The sequence below is a fragment of the Natrix helvetica genome (genome assembly GCF_964273705.1).
Source record: "Natrix helvetica genome assembly, chromosome: 2".
NCBI lineage: Eukaryota > Metazoa > Chordata > Lepidosauria > Squamata > Natricidae > Natrix > Natrix helvetica.
Genome location: NC_138552.1, coordinates 167,073,259 through 167,101,194, shown reverse-complemented (window position 1 = coordinate 167,101,194; position 27,936 = coordinate 167,073,259). Strand labels below are relative to the sequence as shown.

The 27,936-nt window shown below is 40.8% G+C and overlaps 1 protein-coding gene across 1 annotated transcript in view; it reads left to right on the top strand.

The window, feature by feature from the left end:
* The first annotated feature begins 273 nt into the window (after window positions 1-273).
* The window catches only part of LMBRD1 (LMBR1 domain containing 1), a 68,381-nt gene continuing 40,718 nt past the window's right edge, over window positions 274-27,936 (top strand). Inside the window, exons 1-5 of the mRNA XM_081943337.1 lie at window positions 274-420; window positions 2,048-2,224; window positions 16,980-17,040; window positions 21,343-21,440; window positions 24,266-24,333. Coding sequence (XP_081799463.1) covers window positions 355-420; window positions 2,048-2,224; window positions 16,980-17,040; window positions 21,343-21,440; window positions 24,266-24,333 — 470 coding nt within the window. The 5' untranslated portion in view covers window positions 274-354. The remainder of the gene's footprint in view (window positions 421-2,047; window positions 2,225-16,979; window positions 17,041-21,342; window positions 21,441-24,265; window positions 24,334-27,936) is intronic.

The following is a 27,936-nucleotide window of genomic DNA, read 5'->3' as shown; positions in this document are numbered from 1 at the left end:
AATTGCGGTCGTAAATCGAGGAACCCATGCTCCGACCTTAAATCACGAGCCGTTTGCGACGCCACCTCCCTCCCTGAGATTAAATCACGGCACATTTCCCTCACCCGAAAGCCTTAGCGCACCTGACGTATAGGAACCTCGCGGAACTCGCTGTCCCTCATTGGCTGCTGCTTTATGACATCAGCCAATGGAAACATTCCAAATGCGGTCGGGGCGTTCCGGCGAAAGCGTGGCTTGGAGGTTCCTACGGCAACGGCCTCAACCCCACCCCCGCCTCTTCAATTAGTTCCTCCCCTCTCGGCGACGTCTCCGTCGTTGCTGCTCTTCGCGCGCGTGCTGTTGCCGGAAGTGAAGATGGTGGCCTTCACCGCCGAGGCGGATCTTGTGACGGGATGGTGTCTCTTCGGCCTTGCTTTACTGGTAGGAGGAATGAGCCAGGGCTTCGGCTTTCCATTTATTTTCCTCCCTGTCTCGTTTCTTTCCTTGCTGCTTCTCTCCTCCCCCCACCCCGCTCGGGGAGAAATAGCTTCTGGGGAGGCGGTTGAGTTCATGCTGGGCACCGGCCCGGGGCTTACTCTCTTGGGAGCGAGCTACACTTTGCCCAGTCAGGCTTACTCCTCGGGTAAACTTAGGTGAGACTGAAGTGGTCAAGGCTCTTTGGAAAGTGCGTGTGTTGCGGCAGGAGTTCAACCGGTGCAGTCTCTATTGTGGGTGTGCGGGATGATCTGCGCAGCCCCGAAGCCGAATCGTGGTTCCCCCCCCCCCTCCACTTTGAAAAACGTAATATAAAATACACAAACTTAGTCATCCTGTTTCTCTAGCACTGAACACCTCATTAAATCAGTTAGGGTTATTTTGGTTATGCCCTCCAGAAGTGACTAAGCCTGGAGCAGTTTTGAAAAATCAAAAGCCTCTACTGCTTCTAAAGCAGCGCGCCCTGTATGAAATTGCAAATCAGTGATACTAGGCCAGTATTTGAGGTATGACATCATATGTTTCTGTAATATCCCAAGTCTGTATAAAGTAAGCCAGCATTAATGCATTTTTTTTTACAAAACAGATTAACCATCTGAATCTCAGGTCAGTAGTAAATACAGTCAGGATATTTTTAAAGAAAATGCAGCTAAGAAGTGCTGCTTCTGTTCCTACTGATTTATCACCTGTAATTCCAATGCCTCCACCACGAACATTTTGGGACAGTTTTCCTGGTCAGACAGTAGACATGCCTGGGAAAATCTGGACACAACCATGGTTTGTTAAATAAGTGGTCTTCATACATTAGGGTTAGGCCAAAACCAGAAACTATATAATTTCTTAATATGTTGCATGAAAACAGTTTATTTATTAAACTAATATGCTGCAGCAAAGAGTTTAGTGAAAGTTTCCTCTGATGTGCTAATTAATAACATTGAACTTTTTATATTCTTTGTATTTGATTACATTCTTATCCATAGTTAACTGAAAAGGGTAACATTTACTTCAATTGGAATTTGTCTCCTGCTTGCTTCATTGGCACACCTGTGCACTTTTTGTAACAAAATTACAGAATTCACCATTGCTGCCTTCCTCTTCGGTTTTTAATTTTCCTAGTCTAATCTACAGTCTAATCTGGGCTTTGAGTGTCTTCCCTTCAAATACTATTCAGGCCTTAACTTTTTGAGATCAGTCAATAATTCCTTTGTACTACAAGAGTAGATGCTCTATCATATCATTGTTATATCAGACATATATCAACATTTTAGGTAAGGAAATATGATGGTATATGTAAAACAATCAATGTATTATGTTACACTAATGATAATTGACTAAACAGAAGTCAAGGACAGAGACATGCAGTCTGCTTCAGAGATATGGCAAGTGATAGGTTGAAACTACTTCAATAATATTTATGCAATTTTTCTAACATGTATAGTTAAAACAAATAAGAGAATAAATTTCTCTAAATAAGCATATTTTGAAAGATAGCAGAGTTATTTCAATATGTATATAAAGAATAAAATTAATGCTGAAAGTATTATTATTTTAATTATTTGTCTTATTTTTTTAGGTCATTTTGGTGTTTTGCTGGGTTTATGTCCGCAAGTACCAGAGTAAGCGAGAAAGTGAAGTAATTTCCACCATAACATCTATTTTTGCTTTGGCAATTGCACTTATTACATCAGCCCTTCTTCCTGTGGACATTTTTCTAGTTTCGTATGTGAAGAACCAGAATGGAACTTTTAAGGTATTTATTCATTTCCCACTTTCTATAATTTTTATAACAAATCCTGTTCCTTTGTTGTTTCTGTTTTGTTTGGGAAAGTAAAAAGTATTAGAATTGTTTTAAACACTAGAAAGCAAATGCAGTAACTGATTTAATTATGAATGATATTGACATGTTTATATTGTAATAATTAGATTGCTGCATGTTTCTTTTTTAAAAAAAATACTAAAACATTTGTTCTATTTTAAATCTGGTTTTTGTTAAAGCCTTTGATCTGAATGTTTGCCTAGAGTTAAAAGGCAGGATCAGCTGGATGAGTGAAATACGTAAGTCTACTGAATGAACACTTACAAAGCCTGATTTCATCCTGACACAGTTCCACTTCAATCATTTGAGAGATATAAATTAATTCAGTACAGTTTATATTAAAAGAAGACTAATCAGAATAGACATTTTCTGATACCAGCTGCATAATGTTGGATATAACTTAGTTTCCTAGAAAAATATTTTCAAGCATGATGGTGCCCTCTTTTTGCTTTATTCCTGCCATTAAAATTGTAATATCGAAATTATTTTTAAACATGTTTTGGAAAATATAATAATTATTGAACAAGTTTTTCTGATGTATTAACTTCATCTCCAAGGAGTTAAAGATACTTAAAATTTGGACCCATTGATTTCCCAAGATTTCCAATTCCTTATTCTATATATATATCTATTGCCGTTATTAACCTTCATCTATCTGCAAGGTGTACTCTTATCTTTTCATCTATTTCATGTTCAGGTATAAAGGGACAAACAGTATTTCAATAGCTGATACACACTTCAGTAGATTAATGGGAAGTCTTAAACCTGAGTACCTGGGTCAGCGATGGCGAACCTTTTTTGGCTCGTGTGCCACAAGTGGGGGGAGCGCAGGGGGATCGTGTGCTGGTGTGCCGCACCCATAATGCAACGTGCGATCCCCAGTGCGCATGCGCGCACAACCCGCAACCCCCCCCCATTTTACATGCTTTTTTCGCCCTCCCCAGGCTCCAGAGGCTTTATAGGAACCTGGGGAGGGCGAAAAGATCCTCCCCCTCCCCACCGGAGGCCCTCCGGAGGCTTCAGGGACCGTCCGGAGGCTTCCCTGAAGCCTTCGGAACGCTTAAAACCACCCTCCGAGCAAACCGGAAGTGATAAATGGCTCCGCGTGCCACTTGTGGCACGCGTGCCATAGGTTCGCCATCACTGACCTGGGTGAATAGCTATAACTGAGGATTCTAAATTGTGAGTGGCCTAATGGCTAGCTAGGGAACTTTAAGAACAGTAAATATTTGATTTAACAGATCTCAAATTACTGGGCTTCAGATGCCATAACCTATACATGTTATGCATGCTTCTGCATATGCATAACATCCTGTTCAGATAATTAAGGCTATGTAAAATAGATACCTATTCAGATATAATGGATATTCTAGTTTAACCATCACCATTTCCCTCCATTAATTTGTTAAAGCTTTACTTATGTTTTCAAAATGCAATATAGTACTGCCCTCCCAATGAAAAGAAAGAGTTTCAAGGGGAAAGGAAGTTGGATTTTTTTTATTCTTGTGCATTTGGGCTGGGAGCTGGATAAATAACTAGCTGCAAAACAATATACTAGACTAACTGGTTATGAAGATTTTGACCTTGAAAACCCTAAGGCACAGGAACTCGTAAAATTAAGTTGGCAGGAAAAAAGGTTTAGTCAAATGAGGTTTGAGGAGTTGTTGTTTACCCTTGTTGGTGTGTATGCTGCATTTTGCGCAGTTCTCTCTCTGATCGACTCCTCTACTTGCTCAGGCAGTTCATTGATTACTGAATGCTGATTTTGAAATGCAGTTCTCAGCATCTTATAGTTTTTTACAGATAAATATGAACAAATATGTTTTTACTCATTCATTTAATTGGATTCTTTGTATCACATTTTAGGACTAATAATAATAATAATAATAATAATAATAATAATAATAATAATAATAATAATAATAATAATAATAATAATAATAATAATAATAATAATAATAATAATAATTTAATTTGTTAGCCGCTCCCTCTCCACAAGGGACTCGGGGCGGCGTACAATAAAAACATACATAAATACATATAAACATACACATACACACATACACATACATATACATACACGGAGGAGGTAACAATTACATATATCACAATAACAATAATAAAATTAACCATTAAAACTACCCCAAATAAAATTACAAATTTAAAAGGACTGTCAGGAGGAGAGGGTAAACTACGGTTGAGCCAGGCCAGATAATTGAAAAAGGTGGGTCTTGAGCTTTACACGGAAGGAGCGGAGATCGGAAGTAATCCTGATGTCAAGGGGGAGGTCATTCCACAGGGCTGGGCCCATCACAGAGAAGGCCCTGCTCCTGGGCGTCGCCCCCCGACACTGTTTAGCGGATGGCACCCGGAGAAGTCCCTCTCTGTGTGAGCGGATTGGTCGTAGGGATGTATGGGGCAGGATGCGATCCCGCAAGTAACTAGGTCCTGTGCCATGGAGCGCTTTGAAGATCGTAATCAAAACCTTGAAACGCACCCGGTAGACTACAGGAAGCCAGTGCAGCTCGCGCAGGAGAGGTGTTACATGGGAGTACCTAGTCCTCCCCATAATCACCCGCGCGGCCGCATTCTGGACCAACTGCAGTCTCCGAGTGCATCTCAAGGGAAGCCCCATGTAGAGAGCATTGCAGTAGTCCAGGCGAGACGTCACCAGCGCATGGGTGACTGTGCGTAAGGCATCCCGGTCCAATAAGGGGCGCAATTGGCGCACCAGGCGAACCTGGTGGAACACACCCCTTGCCACGGCTGTTACATGGTCGTCCATGGACAGCCGGGCATCCAGGAGGACGCCCAAATTGTGCGCCCGCTCCATGGGGGCCAGTTGCTCGCCCCCGATGGCCAGAGATGGAAGTAACTGGTTGAACCGGGGAGCCGGAAGCCACAGCCACTCCGTCTTGGAGGGGTTGAGTTTGAGTCGGTTGTCACCCATCCAGACCCATACGGCTTCCAAGCATCGGGACATCATTTCGACGGCCTCGTTGGGGTGGTTCGGGGTGGAAATGTATAGCTGAGTGTCATCAGCATACAGATGGTATCCCACCCCAAAGCCACGGATGATCTCGCCCAGCGGTTTCATATATGTGTTGAACAGGAGTGGCGAGAGAACCGACTCCTGTGGCACCCCACAAGTGAGGACTGGTGTGGAGAACACATCACTTTTAGGCCACATTTATTTATTGAAAAATATAAGTGTTCAGAAACTTTCAAGCCCTACTGTGAGGAGAAAATTGGATTCTGCAATTAAAATCTTCTGAGGAAAAGGATTTGCTGAAGGGCTCCAGTTAGATTCTGGAGTAGGGTGGAGAATCTCCCCTTTCAAGAACAGGTGGTTGTAATTATTTCTTTCTTGGTACTCTTTAATTTGGGGAATATCCACAAACACTGTCAGGGAATTACACAACAGGTGTCCAAATGAAATCACACACTGACTTGTAGTTTAATATAAATAGCAATAGCACTTAGACTTATATACCACTTCACAGTGCTTTACAGCCCTCTCTAAGCGGTTTACAGAGTCAGCATATTGCCCTCAACGATCAGGGTCCTCATTGTACTGACCTCGGAAGGACGGAGGCTGAGTCAATCTTGAGCCTGGTGAGATTCAAACTGCCAAATTGCAGGCAGCTGGCAGTGAGCAGAAATAGCCTGCAGTATGCATTCTAACCACTGAACCACCACAGCTCTTAATATAAAATAAATATATTTTAGATACACTGAACAAGACAGCCAGGCAAACAGTAGCATCATCAGGCAAATCATAGAGCACACAGGGCACAGAAGAAAAAGGGAAACTCCCCCTCCACATCCATAGCACAGCACAGATTGCCTCATGCAGGAGCCAACAGTCTTCAACCAATCAGCTGTAACTGTTCTGGCTCACTGTACAACCCCACTGCTTCAACTACTAAATTTAAATATCTTAACGGATACCGTGGAATACAGGAAAAGGTGTATGAAAGTAATTGCTTCAAATTCTGGCAGCTGTGTATGTATTGCAGTAAGAATTACGCAACATACTTCTACTTGTGCATAAAACGTCCCTCCCTTTATTAGTCCTCAAACACCCTCAGATCTCCATATGAGTGTTCATGTCATCTCCAGAGGACATTTGGGAAAAGTGTGGAAGAAGAATTTGATTGGCCAGCAGTCTTTAGTGAAATAGCCTTCATGATCGTTACCAAATGAAAATGTTAGATGGTCTTGAAAGGCAGTTTCATGCATAATACACTGCAGTAATGCAGTTAGGATGTTATGTGGTTGTTAATAATTGTGTTTAAATTATCTGTATTCTGGAAAGGCTGTAGCTGGTAATCAGCAATGTCAGCAAAAGGCCTCTCTGCCACTGAAACTACTTGGACTGAGTGACAAAGCAAAAGCTAAGCCCCCAAAATTATCAAAGAAAGTGCAGTCTCTTCCTGAATAGATTGAATGCTATTTCTCAAAACTCTATTTGGTCCAAGTTCAGTCTATTTTACTATTTTCTTTACAGCTTTTCTCTTTCAGATCTTTAATTCTATTTTTTACTCCAGTTGAATGACATTTTTATGTTCTTCTACCGGTAAATTCACATCATTCCCATAGTATATTTTGTATACCATCTTTCTATGAAGCTTTAATATCAATATTGATATTGTGCAATTCACTATAACTGAAGTTGGGGTTTAGCGTTAAGATACAGATTTGTATAACTCACCCTATTGGTGGGCATATGACTTCCTATTTTAAACAAATCTGTGGGGAAGAAGGTAATTTGCTGTTCAGAGAATGTTCAATTTAACTTTTGTGCTTTATAGCAGTAATTCTTGGTACAACCTTTTGGTACCATAGACTCCTTTGACGGTCGGGTGAAACGTAAGGGCATCTTTGCAGAAAAACGTATTAAGCACATAAAATATATAGAGATGAACTATATTACAAAAGAAAGTAGTTAGGTTTAAGCAGGCCATTAAAATATTTTTAAAATCACAAATGTATAATATATTGATTTTTCTTTATTAATCCTTTAAATCAGTGATGGCAAACCTATGGCACGCGTGCCACAGGTGGTATGCGAGCCATTTGTCAGGGCACGCGAGGCGCTGCCCTGTCAGCTGGCCAGCGTGCATGTGTGCGCTGGCCAGCTAAGTTCACCCTTTTTTAAAGCTGTTTTTCGCCCTCCCCAGGCTCCAGAGGCTTTATAGGAGCCTGGGGAGGGTGGAAAGAGCCTCCCCTGCCCCCCGCCAGAGGCCCTCCGGAGGCTTCATGAGCTTCCCTGAAGCCTCCGGAGCACAAACAACTGGCCCTATGGGCAAACCGAAGTTCAGGAACGGACTTCCTGTTTGCTCGGAGGGTTGTTTTGACTGCCCCGGAGGCTTCAGGGAAGCGTCTTGAAGGTCCCTGAAGCCTTCGGAGCACTTAAAACGAGCCCCCAAGCAAACCGGAAGTGACTTCCGCTTTGCTCGGAAGGTCGTTTTGAGCCCTCTGAAGGCTTCAGGGTAGCCTCCTGAAGGTCCCTGAAGCCTCCAGAGGGCTTCCGGGGGGGCGGGGGAGGCTGTTTTCGCCCTCCCCGTGCTCCTATAAAGCCTCTGGAGCCTGTGGAGGGCGAAAAAAGCATGCAAAAATGGGGGGTTGCACCTGCAGTGCGCGCATGTGCACTGGGGGGGTCGCGCATTGCATTATGGGTGCGGCACGCCTGCACACGACCCCTCTGCGCTCCCCCCACTTATGGCACGCGAGCAAAAAAGGTTCGCCATCGCTGCTTTAAATCAATAACAATTCCCTTTTAGGGCATTATAACTTTCGATGCTTTCGTAAGATTTATTGAAAGTTTTTAAAAATATTTTTTTTAAAAAGATATTAAGACATCTTCTTTAGGGAGAGAAATGTTATGTAGAGATAACAAGCGAGCTCTTGCAGTCTTTTCTAAAAAGTATTGAGATGCTGCTGCCTGTAGTCTGCAATGCAAATTCTTGCTTTTGCTCATCAAGTTGATGTGATTTGCACTGGCTGTGAATAAGGGCAGTACAGAATTTCCTTCAGAATGATACTGTATTGCAGGAAATTCTCATCTAGGTTTTTAACTCCCACAGAAGTTAAAAGGCTGTCAGTTTTCCTGAATATTTCACAGAGCCTTGTGGATGTATTCAAGTCACTTGGGACTTCTATTTGCTGCAATAGAAAGTATCAGAATTTGGACTCTTAACATTGTCAGTATAAATGAAAGTAACATTTGAACTTTTTTCCAAATGTGATCTGTTCTTCAGATTTAGGGCTATATGTCAGAACCTGCTATCTGCAGGCTTTCTAAAATACAAGAAAATCCAAGACGTTCTGTGATTCCGTAGTGATTACCGTATTTTTCGCCCTATAGGACGCTCCGGAATACAAGACGCACCCAATTTTAAAGGAGGAAAATCTAGACAAAAAAGATTATGAACCAAATACTATAGTAAAATATTTTATATCAACTGTATAAAGTTAACAGCAGTTTAAGAACAATTTTATGTCAACCATGTAACATATTAAGAACTATCTTTACTCTCATTAACAGTCAGAGCAAGAAACAGCAAGAAATCCAGAAATGAAAGAACTGTCAATATTACCAATATGTTCTTCATTTCCCCTCCCCACTTATATTTCATCTAGTGCTCTCTTATCCAGCCATATTTCATCTAGTGGTCTCATAACCCCTCATATCTCATCTGGTGCTCTCTAACCCCCATATTTCATCTGGTGGTCTCTAACCCCCTCATATGCATCTGGTTTGAGTGAATGCTGCTGGAAAGGAGATTGTAAAAACTCATGAATGAAACTCATTTAACAATGCTCTTGCTTAGCAACCAAAACTTTGGGCTCAATTGTGATCATAAGTTCTCTTCCTTTTTCTTTCTTTCTTTCTTTCTTTTTCTTCCTTCCTTCCTTCTTCCTTTCTTTCTTGTGTCTCTCTCTCCCTCTTTCTTTCCTTCCTTCCTTTCTTCCTTTCTTTCCTTCCTTCCTTTCTTGTGTCTCTCTCTCTCTCCAACGTTCTTTCTTTCTCTTTCTATCTTTGTCTCTCTCTCTCCCTTCCTTCCTTTCTCTCTTACTCTTTCTTTCTCACTCTCCCCCCCCTCTCACACACACATACGTACCTTCCAGTTGGCAAAAAATTCTGTTTTGCCAGCTGGGAGGCTGGCAAAGAAGCTTCGTTTTCCCTGCCGCCCGTGGCACTTCACTTGCTGCAACTCGGACAATGGGCAGGTGGGCGTAGCGCTGTCCGGGTTGCAGCAAGAAGAAGGATCGGCTGCGGGAGTCCGGCAGAGCAGCGTGCGGAGCCGCGCGGAGCCCCGGGGAGACGGGCTCCGCGCGCTGCTCTGCCAGACTCCCGCAGCCGATCCTTCTTCTTTAGGGGTCAGCGGATGATCGGCAGACCAGCAGAGCAGCGCGCAGAGCCCGTCTCCCCGGGGCTCCGCGCGGCTCCGCACGCTGCTCTGCCGGATTCCCACAGCCGATCCTTCTTCTTTAGGGGTCAGCGGATGATCGGCAGCCCGGCAGAGCAGCGCGCAGAGCCCGTCTCCCCGGGGCTCCGCGCGGCTCCGCACGCTGCTCTGCTGGACTCCCGCAGCCGATCCTTCTTCTTGCTGCAACCCGGACAGCGCTACTCCCACCTCCCCATTGTCCGAGTTGCAGCAAGTGAAGTGCCATGGGCGGCAGGGAAAACGAGGCTTCTTTGCCAGCCTCCCAGCTGGCAAAACAGAATTTTTTGCCAACTGGAAGGTACGTATGTGTATGTGAGGGGGGGGGGAGAGTGAGAAAGAAAGAGTAAGAGAGAAAGGAAGGAAGGGAGAGAGAGAGACAAAGATAGAAAGAGAAAGAAAGAACGTTGGAGAGAGAGAAAAGGTCTTTGCTCCCTCTCTCTTGCAGCAAGCCCCGATGCAAAAAAACACCAAGGACTTGCGAGTGAGTGACAGGGGCGGAGCTTCCGGGTTCATTGACCAACCGCAGAAACCCACCACTGCCCAGGTGGCTACATTTGGCCTATAAGACGCACCCAGATTTTCACCCTCTTTTTTGGAGTAAAAAAGTGCGTCTTATAGGGCGAAAAATACGGTAATCACAATAACATAAGGATGGGGCAGATTTTTTATATAGAAGCATAATTCTAAAAATTCATGGTTATTACAGAAATATCTTTTATTCAAGTTAGATTATTTTTTTATTTTAAGTGTTTGTATTCTATAATTTTATACATCTGTACCCTATTTATTTTTGTGTGTTTTAATTGATGAAGCTGTCAGTGTTATGACTAAATGTCTCAAAGGTTTTTAGATCTGGATGAGAAGTAACATGTTCAGATTCTGTCTTAACAAGTAACTGGGATATTTGACTGCCTAGATCTGGGGGCTTTTCGTCTTTAGTTTTGGATAGGGTTCAAGAGATTGGAGTTCTCTGAGGGCCTGGTACTAGGGTGAGTGTTTAGTTTCTGTCAATTTTTTTGTTATGTTGTATAGCTTCCAGATGTGCATAGCTGTTGGTTTTTTTGCTCTGTTTTAAAGGGTTTTTTTCTTTTAATTATAAATGCCCAGTGTTGTTTGGAACTAGGAAGCACCTACATTTAATAAAATAAAGAAAACACCCTACAACATTAAAATACATCATCTACCTATTTTGTAATTTTTCATTAAGATATATTAATATATCTACCTATATGAAATAGTGGCTATAAATAGTCAAATAGAATAAATATTTATTGGAAAATGCCTGGGTGATTAAAACATTTTTAACATGTTCTTTGCTTTCAACTTAATTAATGCATCTTAATAATATTTTTTGAAGAATTATTGTTGATTCTTAGTTCACTGTCATCCAATGCATGCTAATTCTCCAAAGTTGGTGGAGACAGCGGTCATGCATGGGGTAACTCAGTCAGTAACCAATAGAACTGAGTCTACCAAAGTGATGTCATCGCCTCTGAGGAGCATGCTCCTGCTTTTTTAGACTCAGTTTGATTGGAACTGGCTGTGCTAATCTCTTTCTCCTTAACTAGTATTTAATAATAGACTATTCTAATTGGATTTAGTTGGCTTTTACTCAAAGAACTAAATTTCATCTAAATTGGAAACAGAGAATAAGCTCTTACTGGACTTTGGAGGCAGGACTCTCAATAGCCCCTGGGTGGCTGGAGAGACATTGCCAAGGCTTTTGCCTCCGAATTTGCCTACGGGCTTCTGAGGCTCCCTGGCTAACAGCACAGTTTTGCAATAGCCGTTGGAGGCTCTGCTTAGCGCTGCCCCCTCTGCTGCCTTCCCCTGGCTCTTCCTTGCCTCCAGCGCCACTGACCGCCGCCACTGCCACAAGCCGTCGGACGCCGCAGGGAGCCTCCAAAAGCCACGAAGAGCCGCCGCCACCACTGGGAAGTGCTGCCGCTGCTGCCACACCTTGCCACCGTTTCTCTGCGCTCCTGCTGCGCTGGACCACTGCGGCTTCGCCCTTGGCTCTGAGACTTGCCACAAGGTGTCAGACGCCCACGCACACTTCACGGCCTCGGCTACCTCATGGTGCCGGCCCATAGGCTCTGTAGCCTCAGTGGCCATCTTGTTTGGGCGCGAAAATCATCTGGTGGCCATTTTAAGTTTCTTCAAGAGCTGTGAGTACAGGCTATGGCCTCCTCTCCTAATCCTGAGCCTCAACTGCCTTCAATCTCCTTGGCCCCTGCTCCCACCACCGAACCCCCTTCATCTGGGGCCCACAGGCGCAGGCCTGCTCCTGAAGATACCCCCACTGAGCCCCCTTCCAGGAACCCCAGGCCTAATCAGGGGGGCATAGATAATCCATCCCCGTGGGAGGATGACAGGGCCTCTCAGGTCCCTACAAAGAAGGCCAGGGCCAAGACCAAGCACACTGAATCTCACATATTCCAGGCCCAGAGGCCTGTTCACACCAGTCCTCCTCCTGACTTATCTTCGGATTCGGAGGATGACCTCTCCCCTGCGGCTTCCATTCTTCAGCCCGAGGATGCCAGGGGTACAGACGATTTGGCCAACAGTGGGGATGATTCGGATTGTGGCAAGAGCATTACCTCTGATGAGGATCCCCTCTACCAGGAAGATATTTTTCCCCCTCCCCGCCGCCGCTGTTCTTACTCATCGGGCATGGCTGATATGATCTCTTGAGGCCATCGAACAGGGCATAGTGGCTGGTCTTAAACACAGGTCTTCTAACCGTTCTACTTCTTGCAGGTCTGCTTCTTCCTCTAGCTCCAGGCGCAGGGATGGTGATCTTTCGGCTTCTTCTTCACACGAGCTACCCAGCACTTCCGGTCAACCGTCGGTTTTCGGGGAAGAGGAATGCCCTGCAAGAGAGTCAGATGTCTCGGAAGAGGAGGGTCTTCTTCCTGACCTACCTCCTTTTGTCGGTTTATTTAAACCTGCTGTCTTTCAATCTCTCCTTTTTAAGGCCAAAAAGATCGCAGGCATTCCTTCTCTCAAGACGGCTCAGGGTACGGAGGTAGACAAGAATGATACCACTGATCCTCTTTTCATCCAGCCTACGGTAGAAAAGGAGGTGATTCCCTCGCCCAGATTCTTCATAGACTTTGTCCAGAATAAATGGGCATCACCAGGTACAGGTCCCCTCCCCAATACCTCTGACAAGTGCCTGTATAATGTCGCTCCTGACCTCGCCAAGGTCACCAGGCCTCAGCTTCTTTTTTTAGTCTATCCGCTCTTTTATGGCTGAGAAAACTTCAAGCTCGCTTTCCAGACCGAGATTCTAGGGCTTGCAGGGACATTAACAAAATTAAAGTGGTCCTAGAATACACAGCAGATGCCTCCTTGGACGCAGCCCGTTTTGTGTCCAAAGCTATTTCATCCTCCATCTCCACCCGCAGGCTCCTTTGGCTGAAACTCTGGCAGGCAGAAGCACGTGCCAAGTGGAGGCTTGCCTTCTCTCCCTATTCTTCCTCCCTTCTTTTGGGTCCTCCATTAGAGCCTCTACTGGTAGAATCCAAGGATAAGTGGAAGGTTCTACAACCAACCACAAAAAAGCAGGAAGGTCGGAACCAGTCCTTTTATAGCAGGCAGCCCTTTCGTAGCCAGGACGGGGGTGTCCCCAACTCCCGTCCGCAATGACAAGCCCCTCCTAGACAGGGCCCCTCCTCCTCTAATAGATCAGGCAGCAACAACCAGAGATTCCAGTCCAGAAAGCCTTTCAGGGACAATTCCAATTGTTCCTTTAAGAGGCAGAAGTGACTGCCTGGAGGATCTCCCAATGGGGCTTCTGGCTGCCTTCGCGGATCGTTGGGTCGCGTGGGTCAGGTCCACAATCAGATTTGGCCTTCTCCTGGACTTGCACTCCAGCCCTCCGAACCACTTTGTCACGTGCCCGATCTCCAGGGACCCTCAAAGAAGGCTCCTAGTAGAGCAGGCCATTCATCATCTGCTCCAGATTCGGGCCATTCAACCTGTGCCTCCAGGCCAGGTGGGATGGGGGTTTTATTCTTGTCTTTTTATCATGCCAAAGTCTTCAAGGGGCTGGAGAGCAATCCTCAATCTCAAATTTTTAAATCAATTCATCAGATATAGGAGATTCAAAATGCACTCTCTCCTATCAATTCTGGAGAGTGTGCACAGACATGATCTCCTAACATCAGTGGACCTCACGGAGGTTTACCTTCACGTGCCCATTCACAGGCGACACAGACAGTTCCTCCGCTTTGTCCATGCGGGTCACCATTTCCAATATCGGGCCCTTCCCTTCGGGCTGTCGTCGGCCTCGAGGGTTTTCACGAAACTTCTGTCAGTCGTAGCAGCCAACCTCTGGGCCAGGCCCATCCAGATCTTTTGTTACCTGGATGACATCCTTTTGTTGTCCAGGTCATGCAACCAGGCCCTCCGGGATCTCCAGGACACCCTACAAGTGCTGCAGGAGGTGGGTTTCTCCATCAATTGGGATAAGAGTCACTTCATTCCCACCTCTCACCTGGTGCACTTGGGAGCCCTCATCGATTCCTCTCAGGGGAAGGTCTTCCTGTCTCAGGACCGCCAGATCAGTCTCAGGGATTTAGCCAAGGAGGTGCGAAGGAGACAGCAGGTCCCTCTTCTCCAGCTGTCTCAACTGCTGGGGAAGATGGTCTCCTGCTTCTACATTGTCCCTTGGGCACGGCTTCACAGCCGCTGCCTTCAGTGGTTTCTTCTGCCATTCCAGAAGACTAACAGCAACTGTTCCCTAGTGAAGGTCAGCTTGATTACAGAGGTTCTACAATCTCTGGACTGGTGGATCTCCCCGGCCATAGCTCAGGGCTCCCTCTTCAGGGAACCTCTGCGTCTTGTAGTTACGATGGACGTGAGTTTGACAGGTTGGGGAGCTCACCTGGAGGATCAGGTAGCTCAGGGTCTCTGGTCCAATTCTGACCTATCCCACAGTATGAATTGGCTAGAATTGAGGGCCATCCATCTGGCCCTCCTTCATTTCCAAACCTCTCTTCAAACCACACATGTACTAATTCGGACAGACAACACTACGGCCAAGGCGCATGTCAACCGCCAAGGGGGGACGAGAGCGGTATCTCTCATGGAATCTGCCTTTCGCCTAGGAACCTGGGCAGAAGCCAACCTTCTCTCTCTCCATGCTGAACACATCTCGGAGTTCGACAACACCAGGGCAGACTGGTTGAGCCGCACAACGATTGATCCGGCAGAGTGGAGCCTGAATCGTCGCATTTTCCACCAGCTATCATCCAGCTACGGGACTCCGACTCTGGATCTCTTCGCAATGGCATCCAACAGCTGCCCGGGTACCTGTCTCGCTACACAACACCAGGCACAGAAGGGACGGACGCTCTATGGTGCAGGTGGTCTCGCAGTCTCCTGTACGCGTTCCCTCCCTTCCCCCTGATACAGAGAGTGATTCGGAAAATGATAGAGGAGGAGGCCGAGCTCATTGTAATCGCTCCCCATTGGCCGCGTCGACCATGGTACGCAGACCTGGTCAATCTTTCCGTGGAACCTCAGTGGCTTCTCACAATGATACCGTCCCTCCTTCATCAGGGCTCCATTCACCATCCCAACCTGCACTGGCTCTACCTAACCGGTTGGAGGCTGAGCGGGCAGTCTTGAGGGCGGCCTTTCCGAGACTGTAATCCAAACTATTCAGGCTTCCCGCCGCCCAGCCACTAATAGAATCTACGAATCTACATGGCAGACCTTTGTGGCTTGGTGCCTGCCTCGAGAGGAGGACCCTCTGAAAGCTTTGGTTTCCCAACTATTAGAATTCTTGCAACAGGGGCTTGATAAGGGACTCTCCCCGAACACCTTACGGTGGCAGGTGTTGGCTCTTTCCTCTGTTCACTCACTTCACTGGGACGAATTCTTCTCCTTGCACCCTCAAGTCCGTAGATTCCTTAAGGGGTTTTTTAATCTCTGTCCTCCTGTCATACACCGATTTCCCTCCTGGGGTCTGACCAAAGTCCTTGACTTTCTCACTGATCCGCCCTTCGAACCTCTCAGGTCGGCCTTCTTGCATCACCTCACGCTTAAAACTTACTTTCTGGTGGCCATAACATCTGCACGGAGGGTTTCAGAACTGGCGGCTCTTTCCATCCGGGCTGACTTGTGTGTGTTCCACCCAGACCGTGTGGTCCTTTGCATCGACCCTACCTTTGTTCCAAAAGTGAATTCGGCATTTCATCACTCTCTGGATCTCTCTCTTCCAAATTTCTGTCCTGCTCCATCTCACAGTCTGGAGCGCAAATGACACAAACTAGACATCAGGCGTGCTCTTAAGATCTACATCGCCAAGACAGCCCTCTTCGTATCTTTCCACCCTACCAACAAAGGGCTGAAAGCTTCTCCATCCATGATTGGCCAATGGATGAGGTCTGCCATTGCACAGACTCACATTACGTATCATCTCACGCCTCCATCCAACATTATGGCTAATTCACGCACAGCGCGGCTACGTCAGCGGCATGGGCGCGGCTGGAAGAGATCTCCAAGGCGGCTACCTGGTATACTACTAATTCATTTATACGACATTATAAGGTGGATCGGATGCGGCCTTCGGACGGTGAGTCCTTCAACAAGTTCTTTCTTCTTCCAGCTCCTAGGCCAGTCCTCCCGGGGACACGCCAGCTTTGGTACGTCCCATGCATGACCGCTGTCTCCACCAACTTTGGAGAATGAGGTGTTGGTTCTTACCTGATACGCCCTTTCTCTGGGCAGGTGGAGACAGAGGTCATCCCCACCCTTTGGGGTCCTGGCCTACTTTGCAAGGGAGATCTGGGAGTATGTTGTGAAGTCACAGGACGTAAAGCGATTGTTCACCGCACAGCAGTCTACTTATCTCCTTCGTCAAGAAAAGCAGGAGCATGCTCCTCAGAGGCAATGACATCACTTTGGTAGACTCAGTTCTATTGGTTAAAGACTGAGTTAACCCATGCATGACCGCTGTCTCCACCTGCCCAGAGAAGGGGCATATCAGGTAAGAACGAACGCCCCATTTTTACTACCATGTTATAGATTTCTTTATATGAAGAATTCTTGAATATTACTTTTAAATCGGCTTCAATATTATTTGTAAAGGTGATTAGTTATGTATAATTAGACTATATGTTTTCACAGTTGTAGAGATTGATTTTTTTAAAAAAATTAACTGTACATAAAAATAGCTGTTTACGAACTCTGACAGTATTTTCTTCTTCTGTGAACATTTGTAGGACTGGGCTGATGCCAATGTTACAAGACAAATTGAAGACACCGTATTATATGCATATTATAGTAAGTATTGCAAATATTCCTCTATACTGATTTTTTTCCCATAAATTTAGAGTAAGGATGAAAAGGTTAGCAATTTCCAGAATCTAGTTAGATTTATTACATAATATTTCTGTGGTGCCATAGTCCACAATATTTCTTAACTGATCTCATGATTATTTCTTTCATTGGTTTATACAATTAAGTTTTATACTAGTTTTAACACTTAGGATGATGTCCTAGGATTCTGTGACAATCACTTGTTTTGCCTTCCCCGTCCTTTTTTTTTTCATATGTTCTTAGAGAATTCCAAACTTTTGTTAATCTTTCAACTTTTTAAAAAAAAAAATCTGCATCCCTATGAAATCATTTATATAGGAAGTCACATCTGTTTGACAAAGTGTTCAGTTTTCCATGATAGCATATCATATGTACATAAAAGCATTTTTATTTTTCGTTAAATTTATGTTGCCCACTCAGTGTCAGGTGACTCTGTGCCACTTATATCATCATAAAAGCAAAAGTACAAAATATTTAAAATATGACAATATAAAATATTAAAAGAACGAAGATTAAATAAGTTAGAAACATGAATACAATAGGGTGAAGGAGGGATCTTCTTCCTAGTCCACTAACTACCTCCACCATGGAATACCTCCTTGTCAACATGTTAGGACATGTTAACATGTTAGGCCCCATGTCAACATGTTAGGACAACAGCCATTCATTGCTTTATCTGACCCAACCCAGGAGTACTTATTTCCCGCCTTTATTATTTTTACAAATAACTCAAGCTGGCAAACATATCCAACACACTTTCCTCCTCCTATTTTCCCCACAAGAATCCTGTGAGGTGAGTTGGGCTGACAGTCACTGGCCCAAAGACAGTCAGCTAACAGAGTGATTACAGAAACCTAAGCAAGGTCTGACTTAACCAGTACTTAGACAAGATACTACCAAGAAATTCCACAATTCCAAGACTGCAGACTAGGAAGTTGATAAACTGTTATACTTGATAAATAATTTCCTGTCTTACTGAAGAAAATGTTATGTTTTGTTTTTGACACATAAAACATGTCAGTAAAGGGAGGATAAAGGTTTGTCAACTGCCTTGGTAATAGACACAGTATAAAGGTGTAGGTATGGTAGTTTCTGAGGTAGTTGTGTAACAAGTTCTTTCCTGCATGGGAACTTGGTAAATCTTCATTAAGAACTAAGGAAGACATGATGGAATCTTGTATTTAATAAGAAACAACATATTTCAAAAGTAAATGTCCTCCTTTGTTTTCACAGTAATATCTATTTAAGTGCAAGCCTTCTAGTCATTCTTGACTCCTAGGGACTGCCTGGACAAATTCCTGCAATTTTCTTGATAGGGAAGTTTGCCTTTGCCTTATTCTTACCGCTGAGAGAGTGTGACTGGCCCAAGGTCATCCAGTTGGCTTTGTGTCTTAAGCCTGACTAGAACTCAGGTTCTCCTGATTTTTAACTTAGTGCTGACACTGCTACACTAAACTGGCTCTTTGTCTGTCATGAATCATTGGGATTTTGAATGACATTAGAATTTTGAAATTATGAAAGAAGAAATGCATATTAAGTAGCTGAAACCACTCATAAAATTTATAAATATTTTCTGTTTTGGAAAAAATATATTTAGTGCAGTATATAAAACCATGGAAGTTTGATTGGGTATAGGTTTGGTGCTGTTGCATAAACCAGTCTCCAGATGGTAATGATTTAACTGTACACAAAATGTTCCTGATTTTTGTTGTTCTAAGTACCATAAATCAGATTAATAAGATACATCTCCGTTACTTGTTCTATGTTGAACTGAATCATGATTTAATAAACAGGTATCAAAATAGGTAATAGCACAGCCAAATGTTAATCAGAGCTAATGATTGGATTAACTTGGGCTTCATTTTATGGTTTTAAGAAAATCCAATGCATCAAGCAATTTCTGTTACAGTTTACTGCAGTTAGATTACTGTGAGCAGTTTCTTCCTGTGCTTCTGCAATCTCCAAACAAAGTGTCTTAATGTTTAGATTATTCTGAAGATTATTCTCTCACTATTTTCTCTATATTGATATATTGTCAGCTTTTATATTATTTGCTTCATCTTTAGTTTATGGTTTTCTGTGACTTGCTTTACATATCTGAAAACGTTGGCAAGTCATTTGTAAGTGTAGCTGTGATTGTATGTTTAAAAATGTGTTGTTCATCTTCTCCAAAGCTGAATGTGTTTGATTGGACATATAGTGCAAGTTTCTTCTGATCTGAGACTAGATGGCAGCAGTGAAAAGGGGTTCTTTCCCAGCTGATGAAGAATCTTTGATATTGTTAATCTTGAGAAAAAAATATTTTAACTATTTTCTGCAGTTGGGAAATCTAGAGTTAGAGCAACTTGCAAACTGCACAATTTGATTTTCATTTAAAATAAGTCCTTCTGAAAATGGGCTCTCCTTTTTCTAAGGCAAGGATTCTTTATGGACTATCAGGCTATTAACTCTGCTGGAGTTCAAAGAATATGTGGAAAAAGTGGTAGACACTTTCAACATTAACCTGTCTGAAAAATGTCTGCTGCTTATTCTAAAATGAATATTTTGACCACCCATTTTTAGCTTTAGTGGAGATTTTGGATGGCAGAGCTTCCAAAACTTCAGTGTGTGATTGTAGAATGGGAGACCATGTTTTATAGCTTAGGTTTATATTTTTACTATAGTCAGCAATTTATTTATTGGTACTCACTTTATTAAGAAGAAAGGGCGATGCCTTTCATAAAATTTCATAATAATTTGTCTAAATCCAGATAAAGAATTCAGAATTCAGTAAGGTTGTGACAGGGGAAATGTAATGGAGTTGGAATTAAATTTGAGCACTAGTATGAAAGTCATGAAGAGTCTGTGGTAAGCATGAGAGAATTTTTTTTAGTGAATTCTAATTAAAACAAGTGGGAAGATTTCCTAAACAGCTTATTTTTTTCTGAACATTTAATTGAGGGGTTGGAGAAAATTTCACTACCTAAGTTCCATATATATTCAGACTTGACTTGCACCTTATTCAAACCACAATATAGCTTGTTTATTTCCGGCTTACTTATTTATATAAATTCAACCATCATAGTTTGTTAATCATAATTAAGATTTTACTTTTAACTGTGAATCCATCTATTGTGACTTATTGAACAAATTGTAATTAAAATAAACAACTTTGCATATGAACCAAGATTTGTATGTATTCTTTATGAGCCTTCAAAGGCTTAACAAAATTATATAAAAATATTCTGCTAGTTAAATAATATCTTTGAGTGACAGCTGAATCTAATTAATTAAATCTCATTTTATCAAGACAAGTTGACAGAGTGCTTTATATGAAAAAAGTATCAATTTTAAAGAATCTTTAACAGATAAACCAAAAAGATTGTAGATGAATACATGCTTTGTTCCATCTCTGGATGTACTCATGAACTGCTGTGTAATTATATAGAGATTTTTTTTCACTTACAAATATTTTTGTTAAATGATTTATTTATTATGACATTTGCATCCCATCTGAATCCAAGACTTCCTGACAACTCATATATAAAAAACACTAAAACTAGCAGGTATAAATTCAAGTCTTAAAAAATACAGGCTAATAATGAAACCCATTAAAAATTATATTGAGTCTAGAATATAGAAAGTTGAAAGAGACCTTGGAGGTCTTCTAGTCCAACCACCTTCTCAAGTAGGAGTCCCTTTACCATTTCAGGTAAATGTTTGTCCAGTCTCTTTTTGAAAGCCTCCACTGATTGAGCACCCACAACTTCTGAAATCAAACTATTCCATTGGTTGATTGCTCTAACCATTAGGACTTTTCTCCTTAGTTCTAGGTTGCTTCTCTCCTTGGTTAGTTTCCATCCATTGTTTCTTGTCTTGCCGTTTTGTGCGTTGAGAAATAGTTTGACCCTCTTGTCTTTGTAGGAGCAACATTCTTTGACCCTCTCATTTGACCTTTCATCTTTAAAATTAGCAACATTCCAAACTCAATTACGGTTGTAAATGGAAGACTATCTGTACTTATGAAAGTGTTTCTATTCCTGTACTTTATAGAAGAAGTCTTTGTTCTTTGGACAATTTGCAAAGCTTCCATATATTAATGACATAGTACAAAGGTGCATTATTTTAGTAGTTTGTACATTGAAGCTAGAGAGACCTTCTTCAACAGGATTCTACTTTGCTTGGTACTCCTACTTTCCTACATTGTAGTAAACATGAATTTAAAGTACTCATTTTGTGAATTATTTTGTTTCAGAATGTCCCTGTTGTCTCATTCTTTCATTCTAGCCCTTTACTCCGTCATATTATTCTGTGTATTTTTATGGATCCCATTTGTCTACTTCTACTATGAAGAAAAAGATGAAGATGATGACAATACATGTTTGGTAAGATGATTATACTGCTGTCAATTGCTTGGTTGGATATGCAGGGTGAATAAAGAGTTTGATTTCCTTGCTCCAGTGGTAGTTGAAACATTAAAAATTATATCGTGGTGAAAGGAAATAATGTTCTCTTACATAGACTGAAGCTGGGTTTAACCTATGGGTCTGTCCCCCTCTGAATTATCCTTATGGGGGCACAGAGAGATACATCATATAGCTCTGTTTAGTTCAGTATAATCTGCTTTGACAAGCAATAGCTCTTTGGGAGGAAAGGGGGGTGTAGAATCATACTAGGGCTTTTGCTTTTATTTATCCTTTTAACTGTAATGTCAGGATTATCTGATTCTTTCTCTATGCAAAGCATATGCTATATCACTGAGGTACATTTTTTTGGCTTGTGCCCACAGCTGTAGGCTCCTTAAATCTGTTCAGAAAATTACATGAAAATAAAATGCTTCTAAATGTGATATTAATGATCAAAATTGGTAAAAATGTTGGGATTTGGGCCAGGTTTCCTCATTATCACATAGTGAAATGCATTATGTTTAAAAATACTCATATACTTATATATAACTAGAATTAACATCATAGTTTTATTACTTTATATGATGCTTATAGCCTCTTGGAATAATTGCTCCTTTTTTCTGTTTGGCAAATGTGCCTGTTAAGGCAGAATTGGAGACAAACTTTATAGTAAACCTTAATCTTAACTAATAAGGGAAGAAATTTTAATTAAAGCTGAATATTCATTAAATGGATAATGAATTCACTTGTACATGAAAATCTGCCCTAGTAATTACAATGAATCATATTTTCTAGACTGATTTTTCAAATAACATGCTTTGCTTTTGCCTAAAATTTGGAAAAAAAGATAACACCCAGCAGATTTTAATCTATTAAATTGAGATCAGTTAAATTGTCACTATAATATAGTGAACTACTTAACATTTGTCTACAATCACAATTATCAAAATTCATTTTCCTCTTTTTTATAAATACAAGCTGTTGCCACTACATTGTGGTTTGATTTTGTTCTTCTTTAGAAATTAGATTTGAAAGCATTTTATTAGTGTGATTGTAAAATAAATGAGAATAATTCCTGGCATTAAAAGTTACTTTCCAACCTAACAACAGTATCCAAGAAAGGGAACTAGAATTTCCCTGCTGATATAGTGGATTGAAACATTATTTTAAAATAAAAATTGTGCATAGACTGAACCAGAGAATGGGGCTTAACAGACCTTGAAATAAAATAGCTTTTCCATGTAGATGAAAATATTGAGGCATCTACTTTGAAAACTTACATTTTTCCAATAGAAAGGTCATGGCATTCCATAGAGGACAGATCCTTCTCACATGCTCAAGTGATAGGGCTATAAAAATTCTGACATTCTTCCTATGCAAAGAGATGAATACTTTTCTAGTTCTACCTTCAACCAGTGTACACACCCAACACTTGTCTAGCTTTTCAAAGGTCAGAAGTCCATCCATTTGTCCATCCATACAACCATTACTAAATGTATATGCCACCCATTTTGCCATCAGGTGACTGGTGGCTTACAAGAAGGTAAAAACCACAATATAAAACATTAAAATGATAAGTATTAACATTAAAATGAACAAGGAAAGAAGGAACTGATATACAATGTGGTAGAGCTGGAGTAATCTCTTAAAGTACTCACCACCTTGAGTATGAAATGCCACCATCAGAACCCAGGCCAGTTGGCAGAGCAGGTTTTGAGGTCCTTCGGGGCAGATCTCACTACAAGGGACACAATATTCCAGAGTGTGGGAGCAATGGCAGAAAGGATTCCTTGATCAACAGTGTCCGCAGCATATCCCTTTTGCTACTGCAAGTGTGGTGGGCTAATCCCCTTGGGGAGCAACATAATCCTTTCTTCTTTCTACTCTTTAGTTTCCTTATAGACTTCTCTGACAGATGGGGCCAAATAAGGTGGCTGGTCCCCAATAGCATGATAACATACAACCTCACCTTCTTCCCATATTCTACGTATTGGCTGCTGAGCCCTCACCATTTCTGAATTCAAACCATAGAAAGCCATCTGGTTGTCCTATAAGAAGAATCATATCATGGAAATAGCTGTGGTATATGTACTAAAAGACATTAGGCTTCCCGTGAAAGGTTTTTATGTAGACATGGTGGGCTTACCATGCTTTTTCTACAACAGAGAACCTACCCAAGCTTTAACAGTAAAAGGGAAAATATATGGGAGACCATATCAATATTGGCCACCGTGTATACATAATTTGTTCTTCTGTTCTGTTCTTATCTTTCTCAAACATTTGTTCTTTGATCCTTCTTCCTTGGTTATCTTTCTGAAAGCAGCCAGCTCTTCCTATAGGAAAAATGTCAAAACTTTTCTAGCAATGATTCCAGAACTTAGTGGACAAAAATATCCATTATAGAATATCCTGTGTCCTCTGGAAAAAGTAACTTCATAATATGTCTGTGTTTTTTTTAATGGAAAGTAGTCAGAAATTGACTAATGAATTCTCATCCATCAATATATTGTAGATGTCTGTAGTTTTATAAAATATTTTAGATTCCTAACTCAGATTTAAAAGAGGGCTTAATTTGAATGTGAAAATGACAGAGATAACAGGATGAAAATTGGGGGCATTTGATGGAGTTAATAAAACAGGCTTAATGAATATTGGATATTTTCTGTTGAATGGGGTATGGAATGTTATAATCATTGTATAAAATTGGCTATTATATATTAAAGGAAATTATTTAAAAATTATAATTAGCAGCTAACTTCATATTGGTTTCTTTTTTTTATTGGTTTCTTATTTTATTTTTACAGCAGGTTAAAACTGCCGTCAAGTATACACTAGGATTCCTTCTGGTTTGTTCAGTTCTTCTAATTATTGGGTAAGCACTATGTGTACGTACACACCCACACCCACACATACACACACACATAAATATGCATAGATTATAATAGTGTGGTTTATTTAACTGCCATTTAGTTAGTTAGTTCATATAAGCATCAGCAAGTAATAATTCTTCAATCCTATTGACACTGTCTTACATACATAAATACAAATGGGTCATTTGTTGTTAAATGGTTCTTATTTGAGACTACAAAAGAACTGCAAACACAGTGGAAAATTGGTATGTTCTCAGTCCTGGTGTTTTGATGGTTGATGGATTCTTACCTCTCATTTTCAAATTGGAAATAAATACTGTAAAAATTGGAAATAAATACATTTTAGAGAAGCTTGGAGTTGTGTTATGATGGCGTGGTACAGTTGAACTTTTATATTGTTCTCCAATTGAAGAGAAAAGTACTATGTCCTTGAAATAGAATTGAAGGAAAATCTTGGAATTCTTCAAGAACTTTTCCTGCTTCACAGTTTTTTTCATGAGTTTTTGAAATATACCACATCTTGAATATAGCTGACACTGCTTATATCCATTGTTGTCTTAGGTGTTTATTCAGTTTTCACTGAGCTGTTGTATTAGGGTTATGCCTGTTCCTAAAGAGTTGAGGAACTCTTCAAAGTAGAATAATGTATGGCTTGATATAAAGTGAATTAATTAGAATTGGGTATTCATGCTAATGATTTTTTTCCAGTAACATAAAGTGAGCGTTAGATTTTGATGTTTGCCCTGGCCAACTATTTAGGAATTACGTGTAGGTAACATTCTTGATTAGAATGTAAAACAGGACAGTTTATCTCTTGTACAGCCTAACATCTGCATATATTTTTTGTTGATTCTAAAATAATAAATCATGTATAAAACTTGAAAGATTATTGTATAAAGCTGCAATCTTTTGCCCAGATTAATTAAATACAGTGCATGCCCCACACAAATGTCACTGTCTCCAATCTCCTCGCTAATATGTTTCTTGAATTTGATGAATATTTATTGCTAGCTTGATCTTTACAGTCACTCATTATTTGACTTTTTAGCTGAGAAAGTTGATATTTAGATAATAAAAATTCAAAGGTAATACATTTTTGCTTGATGAATTTAATGTTTTTTTTTATATTTGAGTTCTATGAGAAACTAATAATTTTGATTAAAATAGTATACTACAATAGTTTCATGGAAAGGATGAGAGATCAACATTTCTCTCTGCAATTAAAAAGTTAGCTTTTAGAAATTGAAGGTTTGAAATTGTTCTATTACTTTTTTAACATTTAGAAAGGTTACATATGAGCTGTGCTGTGAAACCATTAGAATATTGATAATGATTATAAAATAGAGTCTGCATATTCTTATTAAGTTTATTCTCAAGTACTCAGGAAATAAGGAAATTCAGGCAGTTCAAATGAGTATAAAGATTTATGCAAACTTAAGCTATGTACAACCTGGCCAACTAACCGTTAAGGGAAATGTGCGGGAGATAAGAGAGACATTCAAGGTGGGCTAGATTATATCTTTTGCGGGCGTGAAGGGATGATTTATTGCATGTTTGACTCCTCCTTCAGGCTCAGCCTGGTCATCTATAATTATACATTAAACAAAATTTCTTCTAAATCAAACTTTTATTTAAATTCCCTCCAAATGGAATGTTGTAGAAATCTATTGTTGTTTTCCATTTGTAACCTTTCTTCCTCAACATTACTTCTGCCTCCTTTCCCCTAAAGGAAATCTGTTTTAAATTACAGTACCAGGAATTTTATTTCTAGATGGAAATTCACCATTTTTATGGGGCTAATTTACTAATTTAAAATAAAATGCAATCTTAAAAGAAACAAGCATGGATATATGGGTTATTGTCATTTTCATAAAGTGTTTGTTACTTCTCAAAATGGTTTACTTCTCCTTAAGCCTGCATACGCTGCTACTCAATCATTGGTATAGCATTGTTACTATTACTGCATATTTTCAAGAAATCATATATTATTGTGTTGAAGAGATTCCCCTTTTGCTGTAAACATTAATTTGAGTCCAATATTATTGGATTTTTATTATTTTATTTTTATTAAAATGTGATAGAATGAAGCTCTAATTTTATTAAAAGCTGTGTGTATGTTGAAGACGCTGCTACAATACTTCTTTCCAAAGTGGTACAAATGCACACCTATTTCTTTGACATAAAATGCTTGCATTGTAATGTAGCATATCACTTTTCATTTTCTACTTTTTAAAAGATAGTTGTCTCCAGAAATTTGAGGGAGCAGGTCAAAGCCAATTTCTTGTCAACAATTCCAAGATATACTATAATAAAAGTAGCAGTAAAATGTATGATTTTATTAGTTAAAATTCATTTAATCTCAATACTACTCCAGGTTTATTTTTCATCCTTACTGGAGAAAGTTTGTGTGTGTGTGTGTAAACAGCATCAAAATAAAAAGAAAATGGAACTAGATAGTATATATTTATTAATTTAAATATTTTAACTAGCCTGGATGACTGGAATCTCCATAAACATGCACACTATTATGATTCTTCCCTAATAACTCATTTGATTCATTTTGTGAAACTGATTAATCACTAATTGATTGTGAGTATAATGGGAACATCACAATTAAAATCTCTTATTTACTGTTGATGCTTTATCGACATTTGGGTTACTTAAAAGGTATGGAGAAGTAGCAATTACACTTAGCAATAGCATTTAGACTCATACACCACTTCACAGTGCTTTACAGCCCTCTAAGTGGTTTTCAGAGTCAGCATATTGCCCCCAACAATCTGGATTCCCATTTTATCAACCTGGGAAGGATGGAAGACTGAGTCAACCTTGAGCCTGGTGAGGCTCAAACTGCTGGCAGCCGGCAGTCAGCAGAAGCAGCCTGCATTAAATGCATTCTAACCACTGTGCCACCACAACTAGCATTCTTATGTGACCCTTGGAGTTTTCTGTGGAAACAAGTGCAGTACACGTTAGAAAATGTTGAATGAAGACATGAGTAGAGTTATTTTAGAAGCTAATAGTTGTGAGTTCATTTCTCTTTTGCGTACTTTTGAATTTAGCATATGTTCATGTTAGGCATGCTGTACCAAAATAAAGCACTTGCACATTCCGTATTTGGCTGGTTGTCTCAGCATATGGTGCTGCCTGGTTGATCTTATCTAGGTTCATAAGCTAAGGAGAGTCAGTTTTGATCAGCATTTGAAAGAGAAGAGTCCAGACATGGAGATCTATAGGCTAGAGTTGAAAAGCATACCAGAAGGTGGCAGTGGTAAGCCATTTCTGTGTTATTGCTAAATCAGTCCATCAAATCTGTAGGAGTTAAGCTTCACTTGGAGCAGTTAATTTGCCTGCTTTCCTTTCTTGCTTTCTTTATTTTCTTTGAAATTCTGATTTATCACAAAAATCACATGACTCATCCCAAGCTAGAGGTACTGCATTAAATTTTTAAAAACATATGTAAAATCAGAAAATGAATAGCACTTATATGAAGCAAAAAAGTTAGCTGTTGCTTTTTTTTTTTTTTACTTAAGTGCTGTTGCTACAGCATGCCAGTATTATTGGAACACTCATACAGATTGATTTTATATGTTTCATTTATTCCT